Source organism: Mastomys coucha, unplaced genomic scaffold (genome assembly GCF_008632895.1).
Source record: "Mastomys coucha isolate ucsf_1 unplaced genomic scaffold, UCSF_Mcou_1 pScaffold9, whole genome shotgun sequence".
Taxonomy (NCBI): Eukaryota; Metazoa; Chordata; class Mammalia; order Rodentia; family Muridae; genus Mastomys; species Mastomys coucha.
In genome coordinates, this window is record NW_022196915.1 from 52647803 (window position 1) to 52666826 (window position 19024).

General features: G+C 49.6%; 1 protein-coding gene across 2 annotated transcripts; it reads left to right on the forward strand.

The window, feature by feature from the left end:
• The first annotated feature begins 327 nt into the window (after nucleotides 1-327).
• On the forward strand, nucleotides 328-13494 carry Clu (clusterin). 2 transcript variants are annotated; one of them, XM_031362123.1, is made up of 9 exons: nucleotides 328-533; nucleotides 3520-3640; nucleotides 5132-5280; nucleotides 6647-6817; nucleotides 7385-7796; nucleotides 8694-8798; nucleotides 11816-12045; nucleotides 12790-12965; nucleotides 13252-13494. In XM_031362123.1, the coding sequence occupies exons 2-9, from the start codon at nucleotides 3547-3549 to the stop codon at nucleotides 13259-13261; spliced, it is 1347 nt and encodes a 448-aa protein (XP_031217983.1). In that variant the 5' UTR covers nucleotides 328-533; nucleotides 3520-3546; the 3' UTR covers nucleotides 13262-13494. The 2 variants fall into 2 exon arrangements, with proteins under 2 accessions (XP_031217983.1, XP_031217984.1); XM_031362124.1 differs by lacking the exon at nucleotides 328-533 and adding an exon at nucleotides 1574-1696 and having other exon boundaries at nucleotides 13252-13484.
• The last annotated feature ends 5530 nt before the right edge of the window (nucleotides 13495-19024 follow it).

Sequence of the window (19024 nt, forward strand, 5' to 3'; positions counted from 1 at the left end):
CAAGTACTTCGTGCACACTCTTCCCTAGTACAAAGCCATCTTCAGTGTTTCTGTTACTCTCCCAGTAAAATGGGAACAAAGACAAGGAGTGAACGATGTGAAAGATGAATGTGCAATCGGGTGGGCGTTGGGCAGTGGAATCCTGAGCCAGTTTTGGGCTGGGAGCAGGCCAGTGTAGTGTGTGGATTCCTCTTCCTGTAAGGCTCTTCTGTTGGGGCCTGGTTGTGAGGTTTTTGGTAGCTCATAGCGAATAGAGCCACCAATCTAGGGTCCCTCCGGCAACCAATGTGGTCATTTGTGATGCCCATGCGCCCCCTGGTGCCCCCCGCTGGGTGCTGCGCCTCTCACCCCCACCTCTAGGCTTCCAGAAAGCTCCTGGTGCATTCCCCGGCATTCTCTGGGCGTGAGTCACGCAGGTTTGCAGCCAGCCCCAAAGGGGGTGTACTTGAGCAGAGCGCTATAAATAGGGCGCTTCCCCGGTGCTCACCACCCGCGTCACCAGGAGGAGCGCACTGGAGCCAAGCCGCAGACCGGTGAGACAGCTGCACCTTTCCTACTCCAGCCACACCGGCAGGGATGGGAGGGCAAGGGGAGCAGCCAGGTGGAGAGCTTGCGCAGCGGTGGGGAAGTGGGAGGTGGCTAGATCTCCATCACCAGACTGCCGAGCACGGGGTTGGGGTGGGGGACGCACTCTGGCTCAGATTCGGGTGTCCCCGTGTTCTTTAACCCGGATCACAATTTCAAGGCTGTTCAATAGGCCACGTGCAAAGATCTTCCTTTTGCAAAAAATGGGTAAACTGAGGCTTGAAGCCTGCAGTGAGATGCGGGAGGCGCAGGGGCGCGAGTGGCTGAGCGCCGCGAGTAGGTGCGGATCTCTGTAGTGGCTGTTGTCTTAAGCGCATGAGTCATTGCATTTGGACCTCCCTTCCAGCTCCTGGGACAGCGCATAATAAATAAGATGTTGTGTGTTTAAGGACGTGCTGCAGACAGTCAGACCTGCTTTGCTGAACTGAAAGCATGCATTCAGTTCTTTAGAGAAATGCTCCACCAGGCCCTAGACCTCTGATCCCACCGGATCGTTTTATAGATGGTAATCTGAGGCCTGGAGACCATTAGAGGTTCAGCCTCCAAACGTTATATGAATGGGAAACTGAAGCCCTTTGGCTTTCCAGAATTTCTGGACCCAGTTTTAAAAATGGTACTAGTGCTGTTTTTAAAGGAAGAAGTTAGGAATTTAAGAGTCCATACAAATTCTCTAACAGGAAGCTAACGGGAGTACAATTTAGTGCCCGACCTTGTGAGAAGAATAAAACAAACTGCAAATGGTAGTCAGTCAATGGAATATTAGGCAGCAGCACATGTGTGACTTTAAGAAATGTATTAAAAAATGGAGAAAGTACGCCACAAAGGAAGAGGCTGTGTTTTCCTACTAGATAAGGAGGTCCGGGGCCCTGGTGGGGCTGATGCACCCAGGGTAGTTTGGCAGCCAGGCAGTAGGCCAGCCTCCAAAGGATGACCGGAAGTGAGTCAGTGTTGAGGGAAGGCAGCGGGCTGAGTGGCATTGTCCTGGGTCCAACAGCACCACAGCACCTGGAAGCTTGGGAGACAAGCAGATTCTGACCCGAAGTCGGTGTTACCAGTAGACCTCAGGGGAGTCTGTTCTTAGATTTACGGAATAGAGGATCGCTTCTTTGAGGTCTGTATCAGGTCCATTTTACAGATAAAGAAACGGAGGCTGGGAGATTTAGGGCTTTGGTTGTCAAGGAAAGAATAGTGAAATGAGGTTTTGGAGGGCCGAATTCTTCCTTGGGTTGCCCACTGGCTTGCAGTGTGTCTTGGGAAGCCCAACAGGTATCTAGACGTCGGCACTCTCTAGAAGTGCCAAGGCTGGGTGAAGAGGGGGCCATCCTCCCTTTCTTATTTGGGAACTTGGTGGCTCTCTAGGACCCAGCTCTCCTTTAGCAGCCCCCCCCCCCCCGGGCCTCCTGCAGCTCATCTTGATACTGCTTCACCTCTTCCCCTGGCTGCCCTGCTGCCTCTTCTGGGCACAATACTGTCCTTGGATCCGAAGCCATTTCCAAGGCTGTTAAATGACTTTTCCAAAAATGGTCACACTTGAGGCTACTCCCACCTCCAGATATTTCTGTGGCTTTGTCTCTGATGTGTCAAGGAGTCTGTCCCTGCCTAGGGCATTTCAGGCCTCAGCGAGCACCTGGGAGGTCTATGAGATCAGGGCCTTCCTCGTGGATCATGAACCAGACTGGCCAAGCCACCCACCCATCCCTGGGAAAGTGCCCGTCTCTTCTCCCACACCCCACTCCTCTGCTCTGCGTGCATAATTACCGCCTCAGCAGAGGCCTTGCCTATTAATGATCTGCCCAGTGTGCTGATAGGCTGTCCTAGCTGAGAGCGGCTTTAAGAGTGAGCCATTCCAGGAAGAGAGATCGCTCCCCTTTCCCTGTTCCTGTGGCTATAGGAAATTGGTGAGCCCAGATAAGCCATTCTGGGCAGGGTTGGAGATGCTAGGTGTGTGTGTGTGTGTGTGTGTGTGTGTGTGTTTTATGCAACCAATCCAGCTTCTGGGAAAGGATCTATTGTGTAATACCGGGGCTTCGGCCTGTGTCCCCTGGCTCAGGGCAGCCGGCCCAGTGGTGGCAGGGGCACCTTGGCAGAGCATGCTAGTTCAGGCTTAGAAGGAATAGGCATGTGAAAGGGATTTGCTAGAGCCAATGGGCTTGTCCTCCTGAAGGGGCTTTCGGGGGGGGGGGGGGGGGGGGGGGGGGGGGGGGGGGGCTCCCTGCTAATCTCAGGCTTTGTCCTCCCCCTTTCTAGCTCTGCCTTCTCTGCAGTCCTAAATTCCTTTCCTTGCCATTTTGCTCTTACCCCGCCCCCTCCCCAATGCATACTCAGCCTGGCACACGCTTCACCCGAGATGGTGAGATGGATTGAATTTCCCGTGCTGATGGAAGGGGGTGCATATTACCATGGGCTCCTGAAAAGCTTACTTCGATAGCCTTGGGAGGCAGAGGGCTCCTCTAAGGGGAGCCCAGGGCTGTGCTGTGAGTGTGGGTGCAGTCCCATGGAAGGGGATAGGCGAGGGATGTTTGCTTGGGTTAGGAGAGGTATCTTTAGTATTTGGCATGTGAAATATGCTTTGGAGACAAAGAAGTCTGGACACAGGAAACTCATCTAACCTGCCTCGGGCACTTATGGGGAGAAAGGGACTCAGCTTGGAGCTTGGCCCCTCCAACTCCGCATAACCTGGGTCCTCTCTCTGTACTGCCGAATCACCGTTCTTCCCAGGGCCTTGCTGCCTCCAGTGTCTTTTGAAGGTGTCAGTTTAATCTTGGTTTTGTTCCCCCCATTCTTCAGAAGTAAACTGCAGTGATGCCAGATGAGGAGACAGATAAGGGTCACGTGTTCCAATCCCCCCCCCCCCCCCCCCAGGGAGCTGTAGCAGGGTGCAGGAAACCCGGAAGCTGTCCAGCAGTTACCATGACATGCTTCTGTTCTTTCCAGGACTCCAGACTCCAAGGAGGCCACACCATGAAGATTCTCCTGCTTTGCGTGGGACTGCTGCTGACCTGGGACAATGGCATGGTCCTGGGAGAGCAGGAGGTCTCTGACAATGAGCTCCAAGGTACATAAACTAAGTCCCTGGTCCCTCTGGTGGATGCTGTAGGTCTTGGGCAGGGCCACCCCTCAAAACTTAGTCTCCAAGTGCCGAGGGACGTTTTCATTCTGTACCCCGGGTCTGTCCATGGACTCTGTTCTCTCTGAGTCTCTAAGCTCTAGTTCCCGCCTTGGTGTTTTTGTGGTCAGGTGCCTTCTAGACATTGGCCTCTGTCTCAAGCCCCTCTGTTGGCTGCCTGTCATTCCTTTGTCATTCCCGGTCCCCTTACCCGACTCTTTTACTCTTCTCTCAAAGCTGTGCCCGGACCCTTTGAAACTTTGTCAGTCTCCCCTTTGTGTGGCATCCAGGGTTCTTACCAATGTGTCTCCAAACCGATTCCCCTGGAAACCTGGCTCCACCAGTCTCCTCTGGTAATAGGCAGTGCAGTTTGACATGAAGTAGTCACCTGAGAGCGCCCCCTCCTTCCTTCCCCATCTTTCTGGAAATCCACCTTTCCCCCCCTCCTCTCTCCTAACCTCTTCCTCATAGCTGACCAGTTCTGTGGGAGTCTTCATTAAAGACAGTGTGATCTGATTCTCTGATACGGATACCCACGGTGAAATGATTGCCGTTGTCAGGCTATTAGCCATCCATCACCTCACTCAACTTATCCTTGGGTTCAGACACTTGAACTATATTCCTCAGCATACGTCAAGGGTTAGAACACCTTATCAACCACGAGCTCTGCTTGGACCATTTGACCTTCAGGCTTATTCGTGTTGCTACATCATTGCAACTCTTGCCTTTGGCTAGACAGCCCTACCTCCTCCCACCCCCTCCTCTTTGGATGTGTTTGGCATTGGCATCAGGTAGAACACAGTGGAGGTGTGGGAAATGGCACTTGACTCAGGATAAATAAGTGGTACCACCGTGACATGATGTGTCATTGCCTTTATCACCCAGGCTGTGTCTTGGTTACGGTCTCCACGGTGAAAGCAGCTTTTCATTTATCTTCCTGTCTCCATGGTGTCTGGTGCCATTTCATTCATCTTCCGGTCCCCGTCACCTGCCACTGGGCATTGTAGCGTGGAAGTGCTAAGACTGGGTTAACCTGAACTTCACAAAGATTGTATCCAAAACAGCACTTTAATTATATTTTGATGCTTAAGAGGTTCACTATTTTCTTCGTTTCTGTTTTCCTTGAAATATCCTCTGTGGCTGTTGGCTCCCCGCCCTGGCATGGCGGGGTCAGTCATAGTATGGCTGCCCCTCTCTGTACCACTCCTGTTTCTGAGCTGTGACGTGGAGTCTACCATGAGCCCTTTGATGAGATACAGAGGCAGGACTGAGACCATAAGGACCACCACAGGCTTGGGGTGGTGGTGATGGTATCTCAACTTGACACCTCCAGCACTCACCATCAGAGCAGGGCTTTCTCACCATCTCACTGGCTCCCAGGCTACTTCTCCAGCCACCCCCCCTTCCCGCCAACTCACTGTACCTTCCTCTCTCTCACAGAGCTGTCCACTCAAGGGAGTAGGTATATTAATAAGGAGATTCAGAATGCCGTCCAGGAAGTGAAGCACATAAAGACCCTCATAGAGAAAACCAACGCGGAGCGCAAGTCGCTGCTCAACAGTTTAGAGGAAGCCAAGAAGAAGAAAGAGGTAGGGCCAAGCCTTGACTGAGCCCTGGCTCTCCGTGCTCGAGGGGAGGAGGGGACGCGGTGAGCAGGTGCCTTGCTGGGTAGCTATGGTGTCCTAGGGCAGTCCTTGCAGGGCTTCGCTAATGCTGGACTCAGGAACCAGGGAACGCACATTTGCTTGTGGGAGCCTCAGGGCTGAGGCCTTGGATCTGGTTTCCTTGCAACTCTGGCCCAGGGCCTGAAGCCCAGATTCATTTCAATAGTTTTTTTCTAACCCTTGCTGTGAGTAGGGCATGGTGCAGGACTCAGGAGGGGCAGGGGGCGGGGGGAAGCCATGGCAGCACCCAGCCACTTCCCACTCTTTTTTTCTGTATTCAAAATGACTTTTAACATGAGTGTGCTTATTACAGTATTTTAAAGTGATGTAGAGTCCTCGTAATCTATCCTTAGACATCCCTTTATCCCCACTCAGCTATGGGGGCTGGGAACAGTTTTCAAAGCCCTTAGTAGAAGCTGAAGTTGTGGATAGTGCTAGGCTGTCTACAGATGGCGCTTCATCCTACATGTGTGTCCCTACCTGTGGTAATGCCAAATCTTACAGGCAGTAAAGTACGAGCAGCCACAGTAAAACAGAGCAATTATAATGTTATACCATAGAGAGGGTTACCCAGATGTGATTTCTCCCACCCTTGAAATATCTCAATTCCTCAGCCTCCACAATACTATTTTTAGACTGTGGTTGACCATGGGTGGCTAAAGACTGATAACGGGGGACTGCCCTGTTACCATTTATTTAACTTGTCTTCTACATTTGAACATCTATGTTGACTCTGGTACACAGACACACAGACACACAGACACACACACATACAATTATCCACAGATCCATCCATCTACTTATTTATTTTCCATATCGATATGTAGATGCACACATTTTCTGTAAACTAATATCTCTTCAGGCTGAGAATTTAAATTTTTTATTTTGGCGATCCCTGGAGCAAGTGACTAGGTCAGGGGCATGGAAATGAGTTTGATAGCCAATTTGACTTCTGATTGGATAGCTTTGATTTGCAGGTCATCGGCCACAGTTCTAACAGAAAGATAAGACTGGCCTCTTTGGGGAGATGAGAGGAGATAGTGAAGCGGTGTAAGGGAGAGGTGGGGCCTGTCAGAGAGGAAGAAACGGTCAGAGCAGCAGATCAGAGTGGTCAAGGGGAAACTTAGGGAATGGCTGGGCCTCGAAGGATGAGAGGCCCCTGAGAGCGTGGCCGGAATGGCCTAACAGAAGGGGCTAAAGTGAATCTGTGGGTGGCAGGAGCACCTTGTTCACAGAGCAGGGAGACACTGGGTCTCTGTGTGGTTCACCCGGCCTTGTCATCTCTCTGAAGGATGCTCTGGAGGACACCAGGGATTCTGAAATGAAGCTGAAGGCATTCCCAGAAGTGTGTAACGAGACCATGATGGCCCTCTGGGAAGAGTGCAAGCCCTGCTTGAAGCAGACCTGCATGAAGTTCTATGCACGCGTCTGCAGGAGTGGCTCGGGGCTGGTCGGCAGACAGGTGAGAAGGCGTCATGTCCACGGCCTGGGTTCTGGATGGGGAGTGTGGAGAATCCATGAACTAGGTAGGCTTCATTTCATGTGCTGGGTACAGTTGATTAGCGTTGCTTGACTGCAAGCTTTTCTAGTGTCATGGTCGATTGGTGATGTCTGACATGAGTGCAGATGTAACTGATCACCACAGGTATGCTTGGCAGGTACCATCTCTTACAAGACCTATAACCGGCTGGGTAAAATGGCCTTATGGTATAGTAGAATCCAGAGCTAGTATAGGAAAAGGGAATTAAGTATAATTACTATATTTGCATTATTTTCTGTGAGCTTCACTTGGTTGGAACTCAGTAAAATTCACTGTTTCTTGAAGGCTGAGCAGCCAAGTGGGAGTGGCTGCCCCTCCATGGCCAAAGTTGAGACTCACGAGTCTCTGAGTTTCACTGTGAGAGGTGGATGGGGGCCTGACAGGATATCCAGGAGGCAGAACAGTGGGAACTTGGGTCAGCTGCTGCATGATCACAGGGGTATACAGGCTGGAGTGCACAATGACTTATTGTACTTCTCTGGGTCCCAGCTAGAGGAGTTTCTGAACCAGAGCTCACCCTTCTACTTCTGGATGAACGGTGACCGCATCGACTCCCTGCTGGAGAGTGACCGGCAGCAGAGCCAAGCCCTAGATGCCATGCAGGACAGCTTCGCTCGGGCATCTGGCATCATAGATACGCTCTTCCAGGACCGGTTCTTCACCCATAAGCCCCAGGACACCCACTATTTCTCCCCCATCGGCTTCCCACACAAGAGGCCTCACTTCTTATATCCCAAGTCCCGCTTGGTCCGCAGCCTCATGCCTTTCTCGCACTATGAGCCTATGAGCTTCCACAGCATGTTCCAGCCTTTCTTTGACATGATCCACCAGGCTCAGCAGGCCATGGATGTCCAGCTCCACAGCCCAGCCTTCCAGTTCCCGGATGTGGATTTCTTAAGAGGTCAGAAAGTAATGGTTGTCTTTCCAAGAAGGGATGACAATCTCCCAGAAGTTTAGGCTCTTCCAGGGCTTGGCATGTGCTGGTTTTATGTTCCTAGCAGCCCTTAAGACTGGTATTTTCTCCATTTACAGGGTAAAGGAGCTAGGACAGGGGTAAAGGAATGCAGATGGCAGACTGGGGCCCAGTTCAATTAGCACTTGTAGAGAGAGGACCCTGTGTTCTTTACAGCCAACTCCAGGTGTGATCCAGCTGCACTTTCTATAGGACCCCTGCTTTTCTTTCTTGGGAACTTTTGAGGGTGTGGTATGAGAGGCCTGCCCTTCCAGGCAGTGAGTCTGTACCATCTTAAAGAAGATGATCATGGCTGTGACCTTAGCAATGTAATGCCTATGAGGATGAAACATAATATGGACACAAGAAACGGGTGCTTAAGAAGTGATTTTCTTCATTAGTGCTTTGGGACTTAACACCATGTCCTACGTGGTTTGGTTTGCATTAGAAACAGAAGGCCTGGCACCCAGTACCCATCGCTTGTAGCTCCATCATCTAAGAATGATTTATGTTGTCAGGACACACTCATGCTTTCTGGGGCTTGATGACCAGTTAGGTAGTACTATCAGCCAAGGGGAATGAAGAACAGCCATGATTCCAGAAGGCACATGGCTGAGGGGATGTGGCAGGAGAGATCTCAGATGGAGATGGTGGGAAGACAGGCAGTACCCGTGGGGAGCCATGGGACTACCCTCAGGGAGCCACAGGGAAATCCCACGTCTTCAAGCAAACAAATAAGCTGTATCTTGCTCTGACCGTGGCGCTGAGCAGAGATGTGGAAGATTGTAGGGGTGGGCATCCTTCCAATGTGCCTCATCCTGCCCCCCTTCCCCCTCATGTATCCAGAAGGTGAAGATGACCGCACAGTGTGCAAGGAGATCCGCCACAACTCCACAGGATGCCTGAAGATGAAGGGCCAGTGTGAGAAGTGCCAAGAGATCTTGTCTGTAGGTGAGTCCAGGAACCAGTCTATAATCTGGCACTATGGCCCAGATCTGACTGTGGCTCCCCAGTGACTCACTGGTACCGTCCTTCTTCAGAGACTAGCTCTCTGCCTGTGAGTAGTCCCTGGGAGACTCCTCACCCTGGTGCACAGTCTACTATCCTCATATCTAAAGCTTCATTATTTGGGAGCTGTGGTAGAACCCAGTACCTTATGCATGCTAGGTGAGTGCTCTACCATTGAGCCACACCAATTTTACTTAGAATCAAGTTCAGATGCCGCTTGTTCTCACATAGATGAGGTGTATCTAAAGTGCCCACCACTACCCTGGTGGCTCATGGCAAACCTTCAGTCCACGGTGGGTATCTTTGTGGAATTTGACCGTAGCCACCAGCAATCTGCAACTCATTCCCCGGGCTACTTTGTTCTACAGTGCCAAGTATGGTAGACCCTGGTTTTTAACTTCAGAAATCTTTGGCAGCACACATTTTGTTTAACAAGTGCTCACCACATGCTGGGCACTGTTGCAAACACGTCACAGGTGTTTGTTCACAGAATGATCTTGTGAGCTGGGTACAGCTCTCTTTCCATCTTGCAGGACAACTAAGTGACTTATCTAAGATTACATGACAGGAGGCATCTCACTTAGGCTGTGCTCATGAACAGCATGCCGAGGTTTCTCCCTGGGGACCCTGAGCTATGTCCTCATGATGATGGTCCTGGGTATCCTGGCTGCATTCTTTTTGGTGGATTGGTCTCTTAGAAAAGGAACTATTTTCCTTCATCAATTTCCCAGGCAATCTGGGTATGGTGGCTCATCCTTATAGTCCCAACATTTGAGAGGCTGAGGTAGGAGGGTGGTGAATCTGAGGCCAGTCGTGGCTTCGTAGTGAGGTTTTGTCTCAATGAAAACAAAACAAAATACAGCAAACCCAAAACTGTTCCCCACAGATTTGTCAGGTTTGGTGATATATCAACCAAATGGCTCTGCTTTCAGTCTTTATAGTGACTCAGAGTATGCAGCGCTCCCTGCTCAGATCACAAGGAGTTAATTGTCCTCTTTACCGTTCCATCGTAAGTGTAGTTGGCCAGGACAGACCTTCAGAGTCTGGTTAAATATTTCCAGCCACACTCCTGCAATGTTAGGAGCCCGGGGGAAAACACTAGCGCTTTCAGAGGTTAGAGTGTGAAGTTATAAACAAATATGGGCCCACACCTGCCGGCTTTCTCCCAGGAAACTGTCAGGAGAGTTGAATGACGGGGTGCCTGAGCACAGAGAAGCCAGTCACCTTATAGACTGGATCTCTTACATTCGACTTAGCGGTCCTCTCGACAGTCACCGTCTCTGTCACCCACTAGCTCTTATTTACCATGCTTACAATGATATGGATAGGCTTCGCAGGGACCTCTCACCTGGGACATCTTGGCTCAGCTCTGTGGGCAGATCTGAACAAGGCTGAGCATTTCACAGCATTCTTGGCTTCTACCTGCCATGTGCCAAGAGCAACCCTCCCTCCACTGTGACAATCAGAAATAGACGTAGCTTCAGAACATCTGGAATGTGCCCTGGTGGGTAGCGTGGTCCCAGGTTGAGAACCATTGTTCTACACTGCCCTTCCCTCCAGGACTTTTCCTTGTTTGGACTAATTAGTGGTAAGAGTGCTCAGGTTATTCTCATTCTTCTCATCTGTGCTTCTTGTCTCTAATCCTGTACCTTGCCCCATCAACAGTTTATCGTATTTTATTTTATTTTTAAAGGTTTATTTATTATTATATGTAAGTACACTGTAGCTGTCTTCAGACACCCCGGTAGAGGGTGTCAGATCTCATTACGGATGGTTGTGAGCCACCATGCGCTTGCTGGGATTTGATCTCAGGACCTCTGGAAGAGCAGTCAGTGCTCTTACTGGCTGAGCCATCTTGCCAGCCCTTAACTTATTTTAGTATGAATGATTGCAGCTGCGGCACAGGGCCCAGAAGGCATCTTTCTTGTCTTGCTTAGTTTTGATATAGCCTCTCGTAGACGTTTTAAAAATAATAGAGGAGGGGGTGTTAAAAACTGGTTTTCAGAAAACATGGACATTTTGTAGGTCTCAGAAGCCTGATGTCTGCAGTGTGCTCATGGCCCAGAAGGGAGGATGCCAGTTTTCCTATTTCCTGCAGGAGCCTTCCTGGCCATCTTGAGTGGACAAGGGCAGGCAAGGACCGACCCTCAGGCACCAAACAGCTGTGTTTTGTAGCCTAGGGCCCCAGCTATCTCTTCTGCAGCTTGGGTTCTGGGAAAACAGTATCGCCAAATCTCTCAAATATGTTCAAAAATAAGCTTGGAAAATATTCTAGAACCATGGTCTCAGGGGAGGAAGAGCTCAGGTTAAGGAGTTGAAGATGTGGGTTCAATCCTGGTTCCACGGATTGTTTCCCCTATAGATCTGAACGAGTGTCTTACTTCCAAAACCCTGTTTCATTACTGGTAAACCAGGAGTGTTGATGCTCAAGTCAAACCAAGCATACTTGGTGATAGAGGGACACCCTGAGCACCTGATATGTGTCTGACACACAGTAGGTCCACCTAAGTAAATAATGCTCCTCTTCTTTGTGGAGTGTCCAGTGCAACAGTAGCTTCCTCCTATTTTGGAAATGAGTCCTGGGAGGAGCTAAGGGAGCAAGAGTAACTCCAGGTCGGAAAACATGGAGCACTCAGCATCGGTGCTCCCCAGAGCACGGTCAGCAGCGTCGTGACAGGTCACCGAGACCGGTCACGTCTACCACCCAAAGAGGATTCAGCCACACTGCTGACACAGCTTAGCTGTGGCGCCATTGTGTTCTAAAGCATGAAGGACACAGAAGCTAGATTTCCATGCGGGGGAACTGTTTTGTGGGAACTGTAAGAACTCACTTGCAGATCTCCATTGAAGAGTTCCTCTGCTTCAGGTTCCAGCTGCTGGGGCTGGTTTCCAGGGGCATTTTCATCTCCTTTCTCATCCTGTTCATGCTTCTGCCTTCTGCTTCCTTCTTCTCTGGGCAGACTGCTCAACCAACAATCCTGCCCAGGCTAACCTGCGCCAGGAGCTGAACGACTCGCTCCAGGTGGCTGAGAGGCTGATCCAGGAGTACAAGGAGCTGCTCTATTCCCTCCAGTCCAAGATGCTCAACACCTCATCCCTGCTGGAGCAGCTGAACGACCAGTTCAACTGGGTGTCCCAGCTGGCTAACCTCACCCAGAGCGAAGACCAGCACTACCTTCGGGTCTCCACCGTGAGTTGTGTCCCAGTCATGTGAGGAGGCTAGGGCCCATGTGTGATCCAGAGGTGATGTGTGTCAATTAGAGGTGCGGTGGGACAAAGGTCGAGCACCTATTTGATTGACACCAGCAGGGACTAGGAAAGCCGCATGCGCATTGAGGCATTGAAATGCTCTCAACCCTTCGGGTCAAATAGCCAAGTCTCATTTCCAGGAGGAGGAAAGAGTGAGGTTCTGTAGCTTCCTGAGAACAGGGCGCTTCGGGCTCCCTTCCCTGGGTCCGCCTGTCAGTCTGGCTGTAAAGCTGCTTTCTGCCTGGGGGCATGCTCAGTGCCGCATAAATTAGTTCACTGTTAGCCTGGGAGAACCTTCCTCTACTTCGTGGAGTGCCCCCCCCATACCCTTTTGACCATAGACTGGCTAACATTTGCACAAAGCAAATATTGGGGCCAGGTGTCATGGTGAGTGTCTGTAAAAGCCAGCACTGAAGAAACTGGAGGCAGGAAAGTGACAACGAGAAAACATTTGAGAATCACCTCAAGTTTCGGGAGTGCCTACTTGGCTAGTCATCTTCAAATAACATTTATCCCTTCAAATCGAGATAGTTTTGTTCGGAATTCTGTAGACACCCCAAGTAGTAACAGAGAACCCGAAGATCCATATCTGGTTGAAGGGGAAAAGGGAAGCTCCGTATCCTTTGACGAAGAAGGGTGCACTCTGTAGACATCGTGAGGAGACACCCCTCTTGCCTTCTTCTAGGTGACAACGCATTCTTCTGACTCAGAGGTCCCCTCCCGTGTCACGGAGGTGGTGGTGAAGCTGTTTGACTCTGACCCCATCACCGTGGTGTTACCGGAAGAAGTCTCGAAGGACAACCCTAAGTTTATGGACACGGTGGCCGAGAAAGCGCTCCAGGAATACCGCAGGAAAAGCCAGTAAGCAGGCAGCCTTTCTGTGACCCCAGGGACGGATAAACAAGTCTCTCTGAGACCCTGGAGGGCTGGAAAGTCCTCAGGAGTCCAGACAAGGGGCAGATTATGCATTCTGGGCACAGGGCCTATCCCTGAGGTCAGAGCCCACGGGTAAGCTAGAAAAACCCCGGGGATTTTATTTTCTTTGCTCTGGGAAGTGGTTTTCCTTGGTGGCAAGGATGCGGGTGCTGGCGGCTGCTTCTTGGGGATTACTTATTCTCTTCTCCACTCTCCTCCTTTTTTTTCCAAGCGCGGAATGAGACAGAAGCATCGCTCTCCCAATCTGTAGGCGTCTCAAGGAGGGAATCTCCCAGCTCCCCGAGGTTGCTGCAGACCCCTAGAGAAATCCACACGTCTCCAGATGAGTAGGCCTCCACCCACGCAGCCTCTCCTTCCTCTGGATTCTGTCCTCTAATGCCCGCACTTGCTGCTCTCGGGAAGCCCTGCTTCCCCTACGCAACTAATCCAATAAAGCCGCCTTGCGATATGTGTCCCTTGGGCCTGTTTTTGTACTTGATTCTCCTGCAGGCCACACATCTTCGTTTGGTATGGAGAGGAAACAAAGAAATAGCCGGGTCAGTGGCTAAAGCCCTTGCCGCACCCTCTTGTAACTTAACCTCATTGCTGTCAAAGCAGAGGAAAGAGGGTCCCTGGAGCTTGCCGGTGTTCGGCGAGCCTCGGGTCCCAATGAGAGATCTTGTCTCAGAACACATGGGTAGAAAGAGACCAGAGAACGACACAAGGTCACACGTGTAAAAGAAATCTCGAAACTACCAGCTGAGACTGTATAGGAGTGTCCATCCTCTGTAGAGTACTCATAATCGTGACAATCAGGGGTTTGGGGGGGGAAGGCCTTCAGCTTTTGCGAGAGGGATATGTTCCAATAAGCCGCAGAGGCAAATTCCTGAAGCTAGAGGCTTTTCCTTCCCATTACAACACTGTCCGTGAGTTCTGACAAGGTGGGGCAGTCTCTGAGGGAGTTCACTGAAATGGAGGCAAAGGAAGCTGCTAGTGGGACTCATGGGTGTTTTAATGCGTTACTGACAATTACGCACTAAATTGGAAATTGGTCAGCAGGAAGCCAAGTGAAGAGGTAGTTTTCATTTTGTTTGTAAGAACTTGGAAACCTGGGGCACCTTCTGGACCATGGCATCTCCCATTACTGTCCCTCCATACAGTCTTTATCTCTTTATTGCTTGTTTATCTCTCTGCTCATGCAGTTTTTAGTTCATTCATCTACTGCTCAGTCTGAACTGTTAGGTTAGCTGCAGTACCAGGTGCTGCCAGCAGGTGGCGCTGTAGAGCCACCGTCTACATCTCAATTGAGCACATAGTGTGGTATCTGCAGAAGTTGAGAGAAGCCATTGTGAATGACAGAGTCCATTTACTTACTAGTCCTCGTAAATAGTAACAGTACTAGCAAATAGGACTAGTAAATAGCAGATTAAGAAACCCAAGGAATTCACTGTGGCCTTATAGCTGCCAAGGCATCTAGCTCAGTGTCCTCTCCAGACCTAGTCTTGCCAGGTGTTTTCTAGAACTTGGTCAGTCTAGTATGCACAAGGAAAGTGAAGAGACTCAGTGTAGAATCAGTGAGCGCGGAGCCTGTCAGTGAGATAACGAAGGACACACTGTGACGAGCAAGCTCGCTAGGTTCAGAATGAACGGTTGGCCTCCGCATCGTTTCGTTTCACCTCTGATTCTAATATCCCTGGTGCATTCCTCACTGACTACCTTACTCCATGATGACCAGGCAGCATCAGTGTTTGCACACTTCTTGCCCCGGCTCAGTGACTTACGGTCCAGCAGAGGCTCTGACCCTCTCTGAGCCAAGTGGAGGTTGTTGAGGATTCATCTCGGCTTGGAATGGAGTTACTATATAGGTTGGGGTACCACGATCTGACTGTCCTCACTTGTACAGGTACTCAAGGGAACAAAGACTATATGATATGAGTTGGCACTGGGCACCCTCTGTGACCCCCTACCTTTGTCTCTAGTCTCTCTGGGCGTCCTAGGTCACGTCACAGGTCGGGGGGTGACTGAAGGACCCGTTTTTCCCTACTCATGTTCAAAAGGTGCGGATGATGTGGTATGCATAAGGCCACAGTGACCAACAGGTCCTAAAGATAGAAGGGGTTAGTTCTTTGGAACTTGAAGGCCTTCAACATAACATGCTCAAGAAAGGCAGGAGCAGGATCCCTCCCCTGTGCATGTTTTTCTGCTAAGAACAATCAAAGAAGTAAATATCCATACAGAAGTGTCAGAGCCCCCTCTTGCTATAGAGAAAGGGAAGGGATGCCACATTTGGACATAGCCTTTCTCTGGCTACGTAATGATATCTAATGATATGTCGATAAACGTATGTCAAGAACATAAAGCCAACACACACAGGTGGCTCCTTTTTGGAATTTTCTAGAAATGTCTGGGCTTTTCTTAATCTTTGAAAGGCCCTGTCTCATAGAGAAGACAAAGCAAAGTTGACGTCATCCACTTTTAGTGACCTCTGCTCCCCATTGCCTGGTGATGTTATGCTTCTTTGTGGATTCCCATTCCAAGACTCTCCCTTGGCCTGTGTAACTAGGCTCTTTGGAATCATATTTCTGTCTCCCAATCTCCCATTCTTGTGTTAAAATCTGTCTTGTGATAAAACCCACAGGCAGGGACCAGAGGACCTTACTTGTAAATCTGAAGCCAGCTATGGTATGTAGAGTTCAGTGTCTGCTCCCTTCTCTGAGACACTCAAGGTCAGGTTTTTGTTTGGGCCATGGCAAACACACACATTAGATTTAGATTTTCTTCTGGGGACAGATTGTCCCCCTCCTGGGGACAGCTTGAGACCCAGTCCAGAGATCTGCACGAAGAGATCTACCATGGAATGACTGGAGAGACCCTCACCCCTGAGCTCCATCTTCCTTCCCTCTGGTGGCGAGTTTCAGTGACTTTTGACAATTACCTCTACCAGTCTGCTTTCCTGGCAGGTCACATACAATGTCTTTGTAAAGGCTCTCAGGTGACAGTTTATTCATTCTCTAGTTTTGGTTACTTCCTATTGCTGTGACAAAAAAGACCCCACTAAAAGCAACTGAAGAGAGAAAGCGCTTATTCTGGCTGGTAGTTCCAGACACTGCCCAGAGAGCTCCATCTCCTAATAGTTCCACAACCTCTCCTAAACATCTCCACCACCTGGAGATCAAATGGTCAGGCATATGAACCTCTGGGGACATGCACATTTGGGCCACCAAACAGGTGGTCTGGTCAACTTGTCTAAATGTGTCCTATCCTGCGCCAGAGACTCTGGGGCACAAGAACCAGTTGTCTTCGGCCTCTAAGTGTCCCCTGTATTCAGGTTTGGCAAGAACCTCAGAGTGAGGAGCAGGTGACTTCATCCCACAGGAGCCTCAGAGCTCAACTGGCCCCTCTTTTTCCTCCTCTGCATACCTGAGGAGCAGTGGGCATCTGGAGAGAAGTGTAGTTGGTCACGTCTCACGCAAATTCAGCTTGGAGAGCTGATGCGGAACTATGATTCTAGTCACCCTCCCTCCCGCCCCATCCAAGGCATAGCACACACTGGGCCTCATTGGTCAACTTGACTTTATATTCTCGCATGCTCTAATGATTACTGCCCACGTTATTAGAGTCCAGGCTTGACAGACAGGCACACACCTCAGTACCCACGAGTTCCCACAGCCAGAGAGGAGGCTAGTGTCTGCCACCAGGGGGACAGAGGAGCTGGTTCCTCAGGCTTTGGCTTCAGCTGATTGGGAAGCCGCTGCCAAGATGGAGCTCAGTCAATGGGAACGTGGGACGGGAGTAACAGGAGAAAAATGAGAGGAGGGAGAGAAGGAGGATCTAGATTAGCAATGCCCTCAGGAGCCCAATGTAGAGGCTCAGCACACATCACTCAGGGTCAAAAGGGTGGCGCCACGAGAGTCCTCAGGACGAGTGTTTAGTCGTCAGGACACCGGCTCAAAGAAAGAATGAATTACATTCATCAAAATGCCTAAGGACACACAGGTGTTCTGGCAATCAGAATGTGTGTTTCCAGAACACTGGGTTGGCCAAGCAATCTAGGAATTGAAAAATTAAGGAACTTGGAGGTTTCAGATCTGTCATCAGACCAAGTCCCTTACTGCCTATCTGTTTTCAATAGAATGCTCAATTCATGGAGTTTAAGAACGGAAATGTCAACTATCTAAAGTAAATAGGAGTTCCTGTCTCCAGCAGGAGATGCTCTCCCTAGGCTGCTGCTTGGGCGCAGCTTTCTGCTGCAAAAACACCATTTTCAGGATGAGTCAGAATGAAGCAAAGTTGGAGTTCAGTAAATACAGATGGAAAGTCCAGGACTTGTTATGAAGTCAGGCGGGGAAGGGGGGGACACTAGGGAGGGGATTGCAACACTTGGGATGTAGATAAATAATTAATTAAAAAGAAGACAATCCATGCTTGTTTAAGCATGGGCACGGAGAGACACACAGCCAAGGAAAGGACAGAAGGACATTTGAGGAGTGAGGGCTTTTCAAGAGTGGAGTCACTGGGACTTTGGATAGTCCCCTTTATGAGCAAACTTAGTGGAATGGGTGTTATTTGTGAGTTAAAACGGAGTGGGAGGTTCCATGTGTGGATTTTCTCAGAATAGGCTTCACCTCTTTTTGTCCTTCTATGGGGTTTTCCAGATGTGTTATAGGAAAGGCAATCTTATAAGCCCAGTGGCGGCAAACTGTCATTAAAGTGAAGCCAAGGACAGTCAGTAGGCATGCCGGTCAGCCACATTGGTCCCAGCTGGGTTTGAGTGGCCTTGTTCCTCACTGATTGAATGATATAGAACATCCTGATATCAGACCAATCCGCACTTTTCTTTTCCTTTAGACAACAAGTAGTCAACCTTTGTCCCCAGGCCTGTGTAGCATGTCTTATCCCCACCTCACTTTGGTTGAAGAGTTTAAAGACATCACCTTTTGTGGCTTACTCTGAAACGTTGACATGTTTCTTTACTTCCCTGAACTTCAGTTTCTTCTTTTGTGGAAGGGCAGGAGTGGGGTGATTTAGACCTGGAGATTCCCAATGCCTTGGGGTTTAGTTTGTTATTGTTTTTCCCCCACCAAAGGTTCGCTTTTCCTTGTGTATATGTATGCGTGCCTATGGGTTTGTGCATGTAAGTGCAGATGGAGTCTAGAAGAGAGTGCTAGAGCTTCAGTAGCTGTAAGCCTTCTGATCCTGTGCTGGAAATCGAACACGGGTCCTCCACCAGAGCCATGTAGGCTTTTACACTCTGAGCCCTCTCCAACCCCACATTTACTCTTGTTAGGAGCACCAATCCATTTCGGAGTGCCCCAGAGAAAAGCAACCAATGGACACATCTATAGCAAGGGATTCAAGGTTGGGTTTTAGGAACCTGTAATTTCACAAGCCCCAATCTACAAGGCAGCCCGAAGGCTGCAGAGTCTGGCTGGAGTTAGTGTGGACTCTTGCGGGCCCCAAAGCTTCTCTCAGTGGGCATGTCTAAACTTTTGGCTTGTCACCATGGCATTGCTATCTACAAAAGTTCACACATGAGAAACAGGCAATTGAGTTATAAAACTAACTTAAAAAGCCATTGGATTTATTTTTTTAAAGTAACCTTCTACACTTAAATGTTTGTTATTGTTGATACTAATAGTTATGTGTCATTGTGGCTTCATTTGTCCTTCCCTAATGTGCAATAATATTGGTCACTGATGCACTGATTATTCCCTAAGATGCAATGATATTGAACATATTTTTTTATGTGTTCATTGGCCTTGTGTATCTGCTGTAGAGAAATATTTATCCAAGTCCTTTGTCCCTTTGCTCATCTGGCAATTCTGTTGGTAAGTACATTTTGTATTTTAACTCTATGAGATAAAGAATTAAAATACGAATTTCTCAAGGGCAGAAAAATACCTTCAGAGTCTTTTTAATTCTTACAAAGTACCTGGTACACCTTGGTTCTCCAAGGAACAGAACACTCCAGAAAGGCCACAAGTCAAACTGAAATCATATTTGTG